Source organism: Felis catus, chromosome D1, assembly GCF_018350175.1.
Source record: "Felis catus isolate Fca126 chromosome D1, F.catus_Fca126_mat1.0, whole genome shotgun sequence".
In the NCBI taxonomy this organism is placed as follows: Eukaryota; Metazoa; Chordata; class Mammalia; order Carnivora; family Felidae; genus Felis; species Felis catus.
This window is the reverse complement of record NC_058377.1, coordinates 108,296,089-108,312,206: the sequence shown is the minus strand read 5'-3', so window position 1 is coordinate 108,312,206 and position 16,118 is coordinate 108,296,089. Positions and strand designations below refer to the sequence as shown.

The window sequence follows — 16,118 nt, the reverse complement described above, 5'->3', positions numbered from 1 at the left end:
CGACCCACACCCGGAGGGTGGAAAAGGGGTAGGCTGAGCTGGATGGGGAATGGGTGGAGGAGACCTGCCAGCAGGAAGAGGGTGGGCGAGAGTAGCAGCTGGACAGGAAGTTCCAACGGGGCAGGGTGGGGGGTTGGACACAGGACATGGACAGGATGGAGATACACAGGATGGGCACTCCGTCTCCCACTGGTCACTAGAGATTCTCCCTCTGGGGCAGAGGCACAAATCCCACTGGCCTGACAAAGAGGTAACCACTAGGGGCCCTGAGGGACACATCACCCCCTTCTTGCCCCTGCTCCTCTATAAGAAAGGAGAATATTTAAGCTCAGCACACATGCCTGGCCCTGGCACCTGTTGGGGCACCCTCTCCTTTGGCCCTCTTCCTGTGCGAGCCAGCAGGCCAGGGACCCTATTCAGAGGCCTCAGGGACACCCCCACCCCCCACCCCGCCCCCAGGCCTGAGGATGTGGAGAGCTACCGCCTCCCCGCCTTGGGATCTCAGCCTGAAAGGACAGGACACAGGTGGTCATGGACCAGAAACCAAGCAGGGCTGGACGCCCCGTGCAGAAAAGTCAAGTTCCCACTCGTCCTGTCCACCCCACCCTCGGGGGTGGCTGCTTCCTTGGCCCACCTTCCTCCCTGCCCCCAACGAGGAGGTTGCAGTTCAGAGGCTGGCTGAGGGGGCCCTGTCCAGGCTTCCATTCTGATCTGGGTCCTACCAGTCACTGAACCCACCACTCCAAACCTCACCTTCTTCATCTGTAAGACAGGGCTGGGCCATTAGGGTGAGGAGAGATTCTGCTCAAGAAATGCCAGCTCAGGTTGTGGCATGGACCACATGCTCAGTGAATGCAGATCCCTTCCATCCCTGTCCCCCAGTCCTGATCCTCTTCATGCCCCAGGTCCAGCACCAGTGAGGCTGAGGGGCAGGCTTGACCCCTCCTCTGCCACCAGCAGAGAGAGAGTGGGGGCAGAGGATCCAGGTATCCTAAAAGCGGTGGACAGCTCCAGGACATACAGAAGTCCCGCTTTCTCCTGATGTCTGGGGCCAGAGGTTCCGGAAGCTGTCCCCTCCCTACTGGTCATTGCCCTTCCAACCCTCCGGCCTGGGCTTCTGACTGCCAAGCCTTACCCAGCAGAGGGGAGACAAGCCAGAGTGCAAAGACATCCAGGGCGATGTCTGGGAGCTGCAGGACCTCACGGACAGCCCGGTGCAGCTCGTGGGCATTAAGTGAGGGCAGGTTCTCCACGGCCAGGGGCACCACTGTGTCATCCGCCAGGTACACCAGCACGTCAGCTGCTGCAACAACAGAAACTGGGCAGGGTCAGCTGGGCCTGCTACGTAGGCAGAGGCATGCTGACCAGGAACCCTCTACCCCCCTCCACTGGGGCAAGAGCCCCCCTCCCCTGCTGCCCCAATCCCTTAGAACGCCTCCATACTCTAGAGGCGGAGCCCCAGCATCTTCCAAAGACCCTGTGACGAGTGGTGTTAAGGCTTATCTGAGACCCTCAAACCACCCAGAAACACAGCAACTCTGGCCCGGCCCTAACTCCCCACCCTAGCTCCCTAGGCTTCTTCCTTGATGGAGAACATTCCACAGGTGAGAACTGAGGCAGAGACAGGCCAAACCCGTCCTGAGATTATAGGAGTTAGCGTATCAGGCTGCGAGGCAGGAGAGTTGGCAACTGGCTATTATCCTCAGCCAAGTAGCTGTCTCTCTCTGGCCCCAGCTAAGACAGAACAGGGGATTCCTAAGGCCACCCCAGGGTAAAGCAAGTTCCAGGGTTCAGCTTCCATAGGATTCTCCAAGCCTCAGGACTCAACACCATGGCCTTCCAGGACAGTCTAACTAGGCCAGGAGAAATATAACCTAAAAAGTTGAGTGTTCACTTGTGTCAGCTTTGTAGGATTCTTATTTGGAGTCTGGTGCCAAAGGGAGGCCCTCAGAAGAGCAGCCAGATTCAAATCCCCATCCCTGGAACTGCAGGTACAGTGAAGGACCCCTGAGCTCGGAGGCCCAAATACCTGGGTTCCAGTCCAGCCGGGGTCCTGGCTGGTGGGCTGATTCCAGCAAGTGTGAATGTGACTTGCTTCATTAAAGCAGGGCTAATCCCCGTCTCTCAAAGACAAGCTGTGAATCCAATGGGGTAAAGCCTATGAGAGGCAAAGGCATAGTTTATCATCAACACACATGAACGTGCGTGTTGGATCTCCAGTCTGTTCTGCCTCTAACAGCTACTTTCTTGACAGACCATAAAATAATCTCCGGGAGGCTGTGATTCAGACTCACTTTTCAGGTAGGGAAAACAGAGTCAATGCAGGCTCCAGTACCCACTGACTTAACCTCTCCAGGGCCCAATCTCCTTCCTTATAAAATGAAGATAACGATGCCTGCTTTCACCCTGCTGTTTGTGAGAAAGAAATCTAAGAAAGTCAAGGTGGCACTTTCATTCATGAGGTTTCATTTCAATTCCACAGCTATGAAAGATATGTTCATTTTACAAATGAAGAAAGGGAAGTTCAAGAACAGTACCCAACTTGGCCAACAGCCTAGTGACAGAGCCCACGTCCTCTGTCTTCTGTCACTTTTCACACGGCCACAGACCTCATTTGTTAATTACTATATAAGATTCTCTTTAATGAGAGAGATGACAAGCCAGGGCCACTTCCCCAGGGCTGAGACACAAACTGGGTATGGAGATTAGGTGAGGGGGACAGGGACCCACCTCGGGCTCCCACGGAGGACACGCTGCTTCGATGGGACCGCTCAGCGGGGCCCGGTTGCCCAGCATTGCCTTCTGTCCCGTCCATCTACACAAGGAAAGAGAAAGAACGGCCGCTGGGGGGAGGGAGTGTCCAGGGATGAGGGGATTGGGGAGCCCCTCAAACTCTCACTGAGGAAGGCTGGAGTCCCGGGCTGATCTGCGAAAGTGAACAGCGTTGGCTGGAGGCACCGGTGTGCAGACCAGCGGGTCTTCAGCCAACTCAAGCTCGAGGCTGGTGGTCAGGTGCGGGGTCGACTCGCCGGGATGCCCCGGGCAGGGCACGGCGCCTTCCCATCCGCGGTGAGGACCCGCGCAGGGCGTCGCCGCGCTCTCACCTCGCAGGGAGTCAGTGCCCGCCGCTTCAGCCCAGGGTCCTGGTCTAACTCCGACCCCTCCGGTCCGACTCCAGCTCTGAAACCGGGTAAGACTCTGGCACCCGCTCGGGGTCCGGCTACCGGGGCGAGGACGCGGAAGCTGGGGCGGAGGAAGCGCGACGCGCACGGCCCCGCCTCCCAACCCGCAGGAACCAATGGGAGCCCGGGGCTGCGGCGCACGCGCCCTGCCTGGCGCCGGCGCGCTCTCGCCTCTCACGGGCCCGCGGAAATCTGGGCCTCGCGTGTTTGGTTACGCCCCTGGTCCCCAGGCGGCCGCGCCGCGAAACATCCCCGCCACCAACACGGTGACCGAGGGCAGCGCCCCCCCCCCACCCCCCCTCCACGGGCCTGCCCGCTGGCCTGTAACAAGGTGTGGCGAAGGTTCAAGGAAATCAGGAATGGTGACCGAGCTATGGGCAATCACTTGCGCGTGGTTTGGGGCCGGTGCCCTCACTTGCAAAAATGGAGATGCGTCCTGGGACGTGTCAGGGACCCGCACTGTTCTGGGTGTTGCGTAAAGGTGACTCAGGCAGCAGCCTGTACTGCAGCAGCTCCCCCTGGGCCATGAGTGGTTAGGGGCTCTTTGCTGCGGTCAGAAGACTGGGCCCTTCTACGGACTCGGCCTGGACAAGCCCCTTCTCCCCCGGGCCCCAGTTTCCGATCTGTAAAATGAAGAGATTGAACTCAGTGGCCTCCTAGGACTCTCAGGTTATGTGCTAGAAACCCAGGCCAGACACACTTGATTTTCCAAGGTGCAGTCACGTGAGCCCTCTCTATCTTAGACACACAGCCTGGAGACCTTGAGCCGTTCCCACGCCAGAAAGAGGCATTGGGCCCCTGAAGAGACAGGTGTGAAACCATTATCCCAGGGTCACGTCACCAACATGTCCTGGCAATGCCAGCATGTGTATGCCTGAGGTGTAGCTCTCAGGGAGAAAAACAGGTCCGTGGGGCACCTTCCTAAGCCAGAGGAACCAGAAATTGTTCTCACCACAATGGGCTGGGTGATCAGGGATGGTGGGGGTGCAAGGGGAGGCGCGGGCTCACCAGGCTCTGATTCCTCCCCGCCCCCTGCATTGGGAGGCTGCCCCATCTCCTAACCCAGCACAATTTCCTCAGTATTTGAAACCTCTCTTTACCTGCCCTCCAGGAGCCACACTGCCGCGCAATTGAGCCCGTTACAACATGTCTTCCTCGCGTGAACCGAGGACTCAAGGGAGCTCAGGTGTGAGCTAGAGAGAAGAGTGCAGTCAGAATGGGCATCTGCCTCCAGGTTCTAAGCTCTGGGACCCTCAGACCAGGACACGATGGTTTGGTGGCCTCCCTAAACCAGTGGGAGCAAAGTGGGACACAGTTCAGTGTGCTTGAGTGCGTACTGGGTGTGGGGTCTGGGCTAGGGCAGGGGATGGGGGCCAGGGTGAGACACTGCCCTGCCCTCAGGAAGCTTCTGTTCTGGTTGAATTAGGGAGTGGAGGTAGAGAGGGGGAAGAGAGAAGCCCAGAAGAAATGCAGGTTTAAAACTACAACTACCTGAGCCCTGCTGGGTGCCAGGCCCTCCCCTGTCTCCTCATGTCACCCTCATGGCCCACGTGGGTAGAAGTAAGAGTAAGCAGCTGCTGTTTGTGGAGCGTATACAATGTGCCACATTCTTTTCTTATAATTTTTTTCAATGTTTATTTATCTGAGACAGAGACAGAGTGTGAGCAGGGGAGGGGCAGAGAGAGAGGGAGATACAGAACCCAAAGCGGGCTCGAGGCTCTGAGCTGACAGCACAGGGGCTCCAACTCATGAACCATGAGATCATGACCTAAGCAGAAGTCGGACGCTTAACCCACTGAGCCACTCAGGCACCTCTCTTTCCAAAGTCCTTTAATCCTTATACCACACTCGGAGGTGGACAGTATATCTCCATTTGTTGATGAAAAAATAGGATCAGAACGTTTAAATAACAAAGCTGATGTCTGGCAGTCTGTGGTGGTAAGGAGGCCGGAACCCACGTCCCGTGAGGAGGGGCACCAGAAGAGATTCCTGAAGGCATTCCCAGTAGTGGGAACTGTGGGAGCGAGGTTAGGACACCGGGGAAGCCCTGGGCAATCAGAGCACAGCAGGTGAGGCTGGGAAGATGGGGTGGCCCCTGGGAGGGGGTGTGAACACCAGGGCGAGGGGTGTGTGGTGGGTTTGGCAGGCAGTGAGGATGTTTTGGAGGTTGTGAGCTAGAGAAGGACGAGGTCAGAGCTCTGCTCTGCCAGGCAAAAGGTTAGCCTGGCAGGGCTCCAGGGAGTGGTAGTGGGTCTCCCTTGAACTGGGGTGGTGGGCTGGGATGAGAGAAGAGAGCAGGGCCCATTCTGATGTGAGCACAGCAGCCCTCAGGCCTTTAGAGCCAAGAGGCCTTAGACTCAGCAATCAGCTGGGCTGGTTTCCTACCTCTGCAAGCAGTGAAGGACCCTAAGGCCCACAGAAGGGATTGCCCACCATCCCTTGGGAGAGGGTACGCAGCAGAATGAGGACTGTAGTCCAGCCCTTGGTGAGAAGCCAGCACTCAGGAAGGTCACTGGGGCAGCCCAGGGACCCCCAGGAGGTCAGACGTGAACCCCGCTTCGTAGGACCTGTCTGCCCGCAAGAAAGTAGTGGGGGGTGGATGCTGCTTTGGCCACAGTGGGAAAGCGGAAGGGTGAGCGGGACTGATTCTTGGGCATCTGCTGGGGAAGTAAGAGTTGCCACGAGATCTGGAGGGGCAGGTAGGAGTATTGTGGGGACTTTACATCCTTTGGGGCCATTTGGAGATGGGGCTAGAGAACTGGAGACCCAGGGGTGGCTGCAAGGCTGCCCACTAATGCTGCTCCCTCGCTTGTCTGCTCATTCGCACTTGCAACAAATATTGACTGAGTGCCTACTCTGTGCTACGCGCTGTTCTAAGCCTTCGGGATAACATCAGTAAACAAAACAGCCCGAGATCCCAGCCCAGACAACAAGTTAATGACACAGTGCATCAGACAGTGATGAGTGCGATGAAAGAAAGGAAAGGTAGATCCAGGAAAGGGGCACCAGGAATGCCAGGCAGATGACGTTTGAGTCCAGGCTAGACCAGGCCAACAGGGAGAAGGGACAGCCGATGCCCAAGGCCTGGAGCCAGGAACCCTTCTGAAGAAGAGAAGGAGGCCAGAGTGGCTGGGATGGAGGTCAAAAGAGCATGGGGCTGTACTGTGAAGGCTTCTAGAGCCTAGGAAGGACTTTGGTTTTGACTCTGAGCAGGATGGGACCCGTGCAGGGTGTGGAGCAGAGGACCGACATGGCCTGACTTAAATTTCACCTGCATAGCTCTGGCTGCGAGGTGGAGAACAGACTGGAAGGGGGCAGGGGTGGAGGCAGGGAGGCCAGGCAGGGATCCAAGCGGAGGTGATGGTGGCTTCGGGCCTGGGTAGTAGCAGGGGAGGAGGTGTGGAGGGCTGGGGTGTGGGATGTGTTTTGAAGGCAATACCAACCCAACACAGTTTCCTTATGGAGTGTTATTGAGATATGAGGGAAAGGGAGGGGTCAAGGAGGACTCCAAAGGTTGGGACCCACATTTGGTGTCTTCCCAGATTTCTGTGGGCCATGGCACCTGAGCACTGGATCTCTGTGCCCTCGAAAGAAGACCCCGCCCCCGCCCCACTACCCAGCATACCTAAGAATAGAATCTGACAGAATATTCTGTGGCTGTCGATGGAAACAACACGTTACATCAGAAGCCCTGTGCGCTCTGTTAATGTCGGAGGTTCATTGTGTTCAGCAAGCTCAGCGCTTTCTGCCTGCACCCACGGGTCTGCCCTGATGCCCTGCCTCTGCCCCCAAGGCTGCGGGACTGCCGCTGTGCTCCCGTGCCCCACTGCAAGGGAATCATTCAAGTGTAATGGAGAAAGTCAGAAACACAGCCCTGGATGAGGTCGTGATCCTGAACGTGAACACCACCGCCCCAGAAACCCCCTCTAGTGACCTCTGGAGACTCCCAAAGGACGTGGGAGAAAAGCGCCTCGGGAAGCACGCGCCTTGCCACAGATCACTTGGCTGGTGGGGGCAGAGCTGAGACCGGACGACACCACAGCCCATGCTGCCTCTGCTCATGTACATCGGCCCCCCTAAGGCAGAGAGAGAGAGGGCGGAAGCAGAAAAGATAAAAGTACCAGACAGCACAATAAACTTCATATGTTGAAAAAAAAAAAAAAAAAGTACCAGACAGGTGTGAGAAACACAAGGCATGAACGGTCGTCTAATTTCTCAAAAGATGCAACACAATTTTTAAATGATGTGAAGTACCATTTTCAAAACAACACGGAGGAGTGTATTTAACCACACTCAGCTCGTAAAGAGCCGATGGGCGAGTGGAATAACGGTGCACGCTGTAGCATGTTGAATGTATTGGCAACAGAGAAGCTTGGTCGAAGGAAGCCGAGAGCGGGAGAGAGGGATTCAGGTCCCTGCCTTGTCAGTTTGGGTTATTGTCCAAAGAGAAACGGGCAGTCATAACCCTTGAACTGAGACACACACCAGCCTTTACACGCTTGAAATCCCCAGCTTTCCCCCTAGAAAGGAGGGATGGAGAAGAGAAGGCCAAGCGAGGGAAGCTGTTTCTGACTCACACGAGGGAGCTGGGGAGCCATAGACAACCCTGGGAGAAGGCCGGGCCTCAGGCCCAAGAATCACTCCTCTCCTCCCACGCCGTCTGTCTGCCCCCTGGTGGCCATGCCCCATCTCTGCAGGCCTGGCCGCCTGTCCCGAGTGGGCGACAGCCTGGCGTGAGGTGCTGTGGGGATAGAGGGGGTTGGGGCCCGCTGGGCCAGGTAAGCAGGGCCTTGCCCTCAACAAGCTCGTTAAAGCCGGAGGCAGCCCTGGAGGCTGGGGCCCGGCTGCCCTGCCTGGTCACCGTGGGAGGCCGCGAGGCCGTCGCTGGCCGGCAGGGGGTCAGGCCACCTGGGCCATCACCCCTGCCCTGAGATTTCACACGGGGCGCCCTCCTCCGCTGTCGAGGCCACCCGAGTTGGCTCCCTCCCTTCTCCTGGTGCCGAGGTCTGGGCACCGGGCCACTGCTCACCCTACGGGCAGAGTTAAACATTAGTGGCAGGTTATCAGGCAGATCAGGGGGAGGGAGACCAGGAACCGGCACTCACCAGTGTCTCTGCCGGAGCCACCAGTTTCCGCCCCTGCCGGACAATGCCCGTGGAGGAGTTTGTGGCCGGCTGGATCTCTGGTGAGACACTTTTCTCCCTTCTGTCACATCCCCTCCACCCCAGGGGTGGGTCACTTCCTGGTGATTTGGGAGGAGCTGAGACCAAAGTCCTGGTGGCCCAGAAGCACCCAGAGCCAGCTATCCCGGAGCCTCCTGGCAGTTGCCTGAGGGGAGCGGAGAGGAAGCCGAGCTGCCCTCGCCTCCAGGGCCAAGGCGAGCGCTCCCCCAGACTCACCTGCGCCTGCAGACCCGCCCCAGGAACCCCGCTTCCCTAGGCCCACCCTGGGGGGCTCAGAAAGGAAGTTCACCTTTGACCCCAGCAGCTGTCCTGCATTCCCCTTTGGGCCTCTGCCCTACCCAGCCGTGGGCTGCAGGCCCTGTCGCTGAGGCCTGCTGTGCTGGGGACCCAGCCCAGCTTCTGGGTGACACTTCTCTCAGAAGAAAAGAGAGGGACGTTTCGAACCTGCCTTCCTGAGAAGGTTCTGTCTCCAGAGCCTGCACCTGCTACACAGGGGAGATGGCCTGGGGGCCGGGACCCTCCTCCCCTGGTGTCAGCACGACTGTTCTAAGGGCTCCCAGCTCCGCACTGCTGGCCGAGGGGGGGGAGGGGGGGAGAGCAGGGCCCCGTCTGGATCGAGGCCACATACTCCACGGCAGTAGTGAGTGGAAGGCAAGAGGGAAGGAGTCAGGCCGGCAGCGGGGCAGGAGCACTGGAGAACCCATCCCACCGCCCCACGGTTAAGTAGGCAAGACAGGCAGTGTTAGACGCTACGAGGACGTGGTGTCTGTGGCTGGCTCCTCCCTTCGGCCTGTGTCCTCCAGGTGGGGCCAGGGCTCTCTCTGATTGTCCCCATGTCCCCACGTCCCCATGCCTGCCTCACCCAGCACTTGGTGTGGAGGAGGTTGCAAAGGGGACAGCTGGAGTTTCTTTGGAGTCTGGCAGGTAGGGCGCTGCCCCATTTTCTCCCCCCGAGTTCCCCTTCCCTCTAGGCACCTGCTTCCTCAGCATGGCGCAAGGGGCCTCACTCATACCGTCTTCTTATCCCACAGGAGCTCTGGGTTTGGTCCTGGGACACCCTTTTGACACTGTAAAGGTGAGTCGAGGGGACGCGCTCAAGGAAGAAAGGCTACGACCTGAACCAACAGTCAGGATGCCTTGAGAGGGGGATCTTTCCTATCAGTCCTGCCCTGCTGGCATCCTGCTGGGCAGAGGGAGGAGCTGGGCTAGAGCCATCTCTGCTCATCCCTGCTGGGCTGCCTGCTCTGTCCTCCTCACCCAGGTGCGGCTACAGACCCAGACCACATACCGGGGCATCATCGATTGTATGGTGAAGACTTACCGCCATGAGTCGGTGGGTGTCTTGCTTCTTTGGGGCTTTGGCATAGGAGGCCTCCGGGTGGCCAGCACCAGCTTTCTTGCCCCCTGGCAGGGCTCTGTCCCTGGAAGAGAGATGACCTAAGTCTGGGGCTACCCGGGGCTGGGTGGTAGCTTGGTGCCCCGAGGATGGACCTGGGGCTGCCTCGACCTCCCTTCGGCAGGTTTCAGGAGTGGTTTCTAGCCAGAGGAGACCCTGCCAGAGGTGGGAGGGGAGAAGAGGAGGCCTCCCTGGTCCCCCAGCCACTTTAGCATTTGCCACATCCTTCTACAGCTCCTGGGCTTTTTCAAGGGAATGAGCTTCCCCATTGCGAGCATAGCCATGGTCAACTCCGTCCTGTTCGGGGTCTACAGCAACACCCTGCTGGCGCTCACGGCAACCTCTCACCGGGAACGGCGGGCCCAGCCACCCAGCTACATACACGTCTTCATAGCTGGCTGCATCGGAGGGTTCGTGCAGGTGAGAGGGAGGTGTGGGGTGTGTCCACACGGGTACGGTCATGCACACGCGCACAGGTGTATGCACGCACACACATCCACACACGCGCGCATGTGGGCACAGCGAAGGTCCGTTTGCTGCTTCCCCTCCCAGCCCTCTCTGCAGACCCTGGGTCTCCCCACCGGGTACATGAGGAGCTGTGGGGGAATGGCCAGCTCCTGGCTTCTGCCCGATGACCTGGCCTGGCAGAGCTGGCTGTGGCCGTCTGGGCTGCAGGCTTGGAGGGGAGGGTCATGGAGAACACTGGGGGGGGGGGGGGGGGGGCGGGGCAGAAGGCAGAGAGAGCTGGGGGTGGGGTCTGGGGAGACGGTGCTGAGGGGGCCGCATGGAGAACAGTCGATGCCCCACTCTGAGGCTGACGGGGCTTGCCCACTCCGGAGGGCTCTGCCAGCCTCAGGGCTCTGGGAAGACTTCTCCCCCAGGTGACCTCTTGCCCTGGAGAACTGATAGCGCTCCCAGAGCTCCGAGCCCAGCCCTTCCAGTCCTGGCGTGGTCCTGGCACTGCCCCAGCTCATGCCCTGCTCAGCCCCTTTGCCTGCAGCATGTGGCGGGCCGGGATCTGTGAGCCTCGCGGGGCCCCAGTCCACAGAGCTCGCTGCGAGAGGCCCAGGGCATTAATCATTAAATAGCTCTCATCATTCGGTTTTGGTCTTTGTTCTCAGCACTTAAGTATCCAGCTTTTGATTGATGGGGTGGAGGAAGACGCGGCTTCCAGGCACCAGGGGGAATCCCAGCTGATTGGGGGGCGTGAGCACAGAGGCGGAGGGACTCTTGCCTGGCTCCCCTCCACACCCCAGCCGGGCGCCTTCCGTCACCCCCTATTTGATATTGCCCTGACGCTCCTAACATACTTCATGGGGCAGAGAGCAAGGGCAAAGGACAGAACCAGGCGGCTCGCTCAAGTGAATTAATGATTCATGAGACCCCCAAAGGTCCTGGCCTTTCTCCTGCCCCTTCTTGTGCAGGACACATGCCTGCATATTTCCCAAGCCCTGAGACTTGCACCCCACAAAAACAAGGAAGAGAACTGAGACCCCAGGCTAGTAGCCGGCCCAGAAAGGCCCAGCTCCTAAGTCACCCTCCCCTCCTGCTCTTTAGAAAGCAAAACAGGGGCTCCTGGGTGGCTCAGTCGGTTAAGCGTCCGACTTCAGCTCAGGTCATGATCTTGCAGTTTGTGAGTTCGAGCCCCGCGTCCGGCTCTGTGCTGACAGCTCAGAGCCTGGAGCCTGCTTTGGATTCTGTCTCCCTCTCTCTCTGCTCCTCCCCTGCTCATGCTCTGTCTCTCAATAATAAATAAATGTTAAAAATTAAAAAAAAAAAGCAGAACAGATAGCAGAACGGGGTGTTATAGGGTCACTGATGGGGACCTGGTCCAAGGACCGACTGGAACTCAGTTTCCCATCAAGCCCATGGATTCGGTTTAACAGGATCTTGGAGCAGAAATTGTGTTTCAGTGTGGAGAAGGGCACGAAGAGGCAGGAAGTGACTCTGGTTAGCACAGGGCAGGGAATGACAACCTCTGATGTGCATAAAAGTTGCCTTTGGCTCAGTAAAGGCTGACCCTGTCAAACACTGTGGCAGTGTCTGCCGTCCCCACTGACCCCATGGGCACAGGTTGGGGAGTGAGGACCCTAACCTGCCCCTGCTGGCCACCCTACCTTGGGCTCGGCCATTTCCTCACCCTTAGGAGCCCTGGACTCAGGGGCACATCGCCTGGAGGAGTCCTGAGTTTGGCTCCACCCACAGACTCTGAAGGATGATATCAGGGTCACGCCTCAGGGGGAGGGACCCCAGCCCGCTGCCCTTCCTACAGGGGAAGAAGTAAGCAAAGTTGGCCTGTCGCCCTCTGACCATCGCCGCCAGAGCCGACTTCCAGCTGCCTCTGCCATCAGCCATCTCCAGGGCTGAGGACCTGAGCTCATGTACCTTCCACGAAAGAAACAATAACCACAGAAGCCCCTCATGACGTGCTAACCTCAGCCTCACCTCAATTCTCATCTGAACTCTAACAGCTGACCTTGACCTAGTGCATCCGCGTTGATTCGCACATTGGCCCCTGCCCCCACCTTCCCTCCACATCCACCCGGAACCACCCTCAGTCCTAATACTACCCCAAATGTTCGTCCCTTCTGCCTCAGCCGGGTGATAAGATCCCAGGACCCGCAGATCCCACCATCACCCACCTTCCTTGGGACACAAGTGGTTGGTGGTTTTCAGGAGGCAGGAAAGGCTGGCCCAGCACTTGACCCCGTCAGGGGCCTCTGAGAGGTGTCCTGCAGGAGGTAGGGGAGGGAGAACCTATGGAGTCTCCAACAGGACTGAGGTGACCTCCTTCACCCTGCGGGGGGGGGGGGGGGGGGAGGGGGCGGCAATCAGCCCTTTGCTGTCTCCTGGGCACAGATTAAATCCTTTCTTCAGACCCAATCACTGCAGGTGGGTCTCACCCTGGCTTTGGGGAGGCTAGAAACCTATCCTCAGTCTTGGGGAAACAATCCAGGTTTGTCTCTGAGCACCAAGCACCAGGCAAGTTCAATGCTGTTGTCCAGGGAGAGGGGCGGTGCTGCTCGCTGTCAGGGGTCTGATGCTACGGAAGCCGTCTGGCCCATGCCGAGCCCTGTGTGCAGAGGCTGTGAGCGGGACGGGGCGTCGTTCTCTCCCAGAGCCCCACCCAGGGTCTTCCTGCTTCCTTACATACAGGTCTACTGCTTGGCCCCTTTTGACCTCATCAAAGTCCGGCTACAAAACCAGACGGAGCCAAGGGCGCGGCCTCCGGGCAGCCCCCCGCCCCGGTACCGGGGGCCTGTGCATTGTGCGGTCTCCATCTTCCAGGAGGAGGGGCCCCGGGGGCTGTTCCGGGGAGCCTGGGCCCTGACGCTGAGGGACACCCCCACAATGGGGATCTATTTTGTCACCTATGAGTGGCTCTGCCGCCAGTCGACGCGGGACGGCCAGGACCCCAGTAAGTAAACTGGCGTGGGGGGGGGGGGGACCGAGGGGGGAATGGGGGAGGGGAGCTGGCCCTTGCCCGGAGGATGGGGAGGGACGCTGGGGATGGGGGGGAGGGTGCCTTGCTCCTCGGGGTCTGACACCCGTCTGGGCTTCCTCTACCCCAGGCCCAGCCAGGGTACTGGTGGCAGGGGGCTTTGCAGGCATCGCCTCCTGGGCCGTAGCCACGCCCTTGGATGTGATCAAGTCCCGGCTGCAGATGGCGGGGCTGAAGCGCGGGGCGTACCGGGGGGTGCTGGACTGCATGGTAAGCAGCGCCCGGCAGGAAGGTCTGGGGGTCTTCTTCCGGGGGCTGACGATCAACAGCGCCCGCGCCTTTCCTGTCAACGCCGTCACCTTCCTCAGCTACGAATACCTCCTCCGCTCGTGGGGGTGAGTCCGGGCAGGTAATGCCGGCCGCTCCCCAGCGAGGCCACCGCCCACCTGCCCAGCTTGGAGGCCGAGGTGAAAGCACCGGCTTGCGATCCGATTCGAGAGGCCCAGTCCTTCCCAAGGGTGAGCAGCAGTGGGCCCGGGCCCTGGGCTCCGGAACACAGGCTGACTTCAGCCCCCCAGCAGCGCTTGCCTTGAGTCTGTGAAGTCCACTCCCCGGCCCGTGGTGCTGGTGACCTTCTGGCCCCCAGCCTGGGGCTTCACCCCTTAAAGAGCTCTTAGAGGCTGCGCCCCTGGGCGCTAACCAGCCACCCCCTGGATTCCAGCAACTCGTCCTCACGGGCCCTCCTCACCTCCTTTCAAACTGCTCCCCACGTGACCCCCCTGGAGAGCAGCCTTCTGTCCCCTGCTGGTCCAGAGTCCTTCAGTGGCTTCCCTTCCGGTCTGGGGGAGAGCCCCCCCCCCCCACCTCCTGGGCCCTCCCTGTCCACTGGCTTTCTTCTCCCTGGGGGCTTCCACAGCCCAGCCCTGCACTTGGAGAGCAAGCTGTGTTGTTACTGGCCTTGGCCTGGAAGGCTTATTCCCTCGTGGCCTGGAGCAAACAGTTCCCGAGGGGTGGCTAAGCCCGCTCCGGGCCCAGGTCGAGCACTGTCCCTTGGAGTCTTTCCTTGCCTCCCCCTTGCCTCTTGACTGGCTGGGGGGTTTTCATACCACTCCCAACCCCCCACCTCCTAGTCCCCACCCCCACCTCATCCCCTGATCTCTTCCACATCCCCCACAGGCCTGGATCACGGCCCTCCCTCCCCTGTGCTGTGTCGTGGTTGTTGATTTGCTTCTCAGCCTAACCCCGTTACACAGGGAGCTCCTTGAGGTCAGGGGCCAGACTTCTGATCGGTCCCTCAGCTCCAACCACCACACCCACTTCCTTGGTGCTGCACCCCCACCTTTCTACCGGGAGTTTTTGCCTGCCTGGCCCCTCTTGGGGTCGTCTCCAGGGGACCGGTGCCAGAAGTCAGGGACCACCTCCCCCAGGAGTGCTGGCCTGGCCACTCTCACGGACGGTGTTTGTTTTTCTTACCCATCTCAGTTGCTAAGTAGGGGTTACAAACTGGCCAAAGAGGGGTTCCTTGATTGGCAATGAAGCCGAGGAGAGTTTGTACCCACTAATGTCCCTATCTGGTCTGAGGTCAGCCTGGGCCCACCTTCTGGCGACCTGAGTGCCTGGGATTCTTACCATTTACTGGGGGCTCCCAATGAAAACCATTACAATAGGGGCACCTGGCTGGCTCTGTCAGTGGAGCACGTGGCTCCCATCTTGGAGTTGTGAGGTTGAGCCCCCTGTTGGGTGCAGAGATTACTTTTAAAAAACAAAATAAAATCTTAAAACAAAACATCATTGGATGCCTGGGGTGGCTCTGTCGGTTAAGCGTCTGACTTTTGATTTCAGCTCCGCTAATGATCTCACTGTTCGTGGGATCAAGCCCCTCGTCGGGGTCCACGTTGACAGGGCGGAGCCTGCTTGGGATCCTCTCGCCCTCCCTCTCTCTCTGCTCCTCCCCTGCTTGTGTGCCCGCTTTCTCTCTCTCAAAATAAATAAACTTTACCCCCCACCCCAAACCATCACAATATTATCACAGTTTACAGCGTTCTAGCTCTTATCACAGCCTTAGCTCAGAGAGTGTGTGTAACGTGTCCAAGGTCACATGGCCAGTATGTCGCACCGCCTGCCCGGACACATCCAAGCCTCCAACTCCAGAGCCCAGTTACTCTGCCCACCTGTTCTGCCTGGGGCCCGCGACAGCCTCCCACCAAGTTCAAACCCACCCGGGGCTGGCCTGATGGCATCAGCCCCACGTGTGCTCCTCAGAGCTCTCCTTCACCGGACGGTGGCCTGCAAACTGCAGCGGCACCCAAACGGCGCCCGTCTTCTTCCAGTGTCACGGTGTGGCCGCAAGGCATGTGCCCACCGAGCCGGGCTCCATTTCCTAACCTCCCTCGCAACTCAGGGGGGCCCTGTCCCTGGGCTTTTGCCAGAGAAATGTGTAATGCCTGCAAATTGCCCATCTCTCTTTTTGCTTAATTTTTTTTTTTAATGTTCATTTTTGATAGAGACAGAGCAAGAGCGGGGAAGGAAGGGGCAGAGAGAGAGAGAGAGGGAGACACAGCATCCGAAGCGGGCTCCAGGCTCCGAGCTGTCAGCACAGAGCCCGACGCGGGGCTTGACCTCACGGCCCGTGAGATCGTGACCTGGGCCAAAGTCACACGCTTAACCGACTGAGCCACCCAGGCACCTTGCAAATTGCCCATCTCTTACCTTCAAGAAGATTCCTCACTGTTGGCCGGAAGTGGGGCCCCCAGAAGGCCCTGCTGAGGACGCAGGAGGCACCCCGTCGGCCCAGAACCCGGGTGCCCACGACCACCCGGGCTGCTGTGCTCTGACACGTCTTTGTTGCAATAGTCTGGCCTCACCCTTGCTAACACGGTAGGTAGGGGTCTGCGGGTTTCCAGGTCGGGCTGATT

General features: G+C 59.0%; 2 protein-coding genes across 17 annotated transcripts in view; one reads left to right on the top strand and one right to left on the bottom strand.

Annotated features, from left to right (window-relative positions):
* Positions 1-14,051, bottom strand: part of FRMD8 (FERM domain containing 8) — a 48,239-nt gene extending 34,188 nt beyond the window's left edge. For 6 of the 14 annotated variants that reach the window (XM_045039542.1, XR_006586696.1, XR_006586698.1 and 3 more), the window contains exons 1-5: positions 12,665-12,919; positions 12,404-12,558; positions 9,687-9,786; positions 2,731-2,815; positions 1,136-1,303 (exon numbers count right to left, since the gene is read on the bottom strand). In XM_045039542.1, coding sequence (XP_044895477.1) covers positions 1,136-1,303; positions 2,731-2,815; positions 9,687-9,692 — 259 coding nt within the window. In that variant the 5' untranslated portion in view covers positions 9,693-9,786; positions 12,404-12,558; positions 12,665-12,919. Of the gene's footprint in view, positions 1-1,135; positions 1,304-2,730; positions 2,816-3,104; positions 3,262-9,686; positions 9,787-12,403; positions 12,559-12,664; positions 13,053-13,951 lie in introns of those variants that run through there. The other 8 variants (XM_045039547.1, XM_045039543.1, XM_045039546.1 and 5 more) reach the window with 8 other exon arrangements.
* SLC25A45 (solute carrier family 25 member 45) lies at positions 3,391-14,994 on the top strand. 3 transcript variants are annotated; one of them, XM_011287017.4, is made up of 6 exons: positions 3,391-8,367; positions 9,397-9,440; positions 9,627-9,698; positions 9,996-10,181; positions 12,918-13,179; positions 13,334-14,994. In XM_011287017.4, exons 1-6 carry the CDS (start codon positions 8,331-8,333, stop codon positions 13,600-13,602), a joined length of 870 nt encoding a protein of 289 aa, XP_011285319.2. In that variant the 5' UTR covers positions 3,391-8,330; the 3' UTR covers positions 13,603-14,994. The 3 variants fall into 3 exon arrangements, with proteins under 3 accessions (XP_011285319.2, XP_044895486.1, XP_023095821.2); XM_045039551.1 differs by having other exon boundaries at positions 3,391-9,289; positions 13,050-13,179; XM_023240053.2 differs by having other exon boundaries at positions 3,391-9,289.
* The last annotated feature ends 1,124 nt before the right edge of the window (positions 14,995-16,118 follow it).

What these genes read in the sequence shown, in the direction of transcription:
- SLC25A45 (XM_023240053.2), top strand. Translation starts at nt 9,199, where the DNA reads ATGTCCCCACGTCCCCATGCCTGCCTCACCCAGCACTTGGTGTGGAGG. An exon ending in AGACTTACCGCCATGAGTCG is followed by an intron (nt 9,699 to 9,995) that starts GTGGGTGTCTTG and finishes ATCCTTCTACAG; the next exon opens with CTCCTGGGCTTTTTCAAGGG. An exon ending in GCATCGGAGGGTTCGTGCAG is followed by an intron (nt 10,182 to 12,917) that starts GTGAGAGGGAGG and finishes CCTTACATACAG; the next exon opens with GTCTACTGCTTGGCCCCTTT.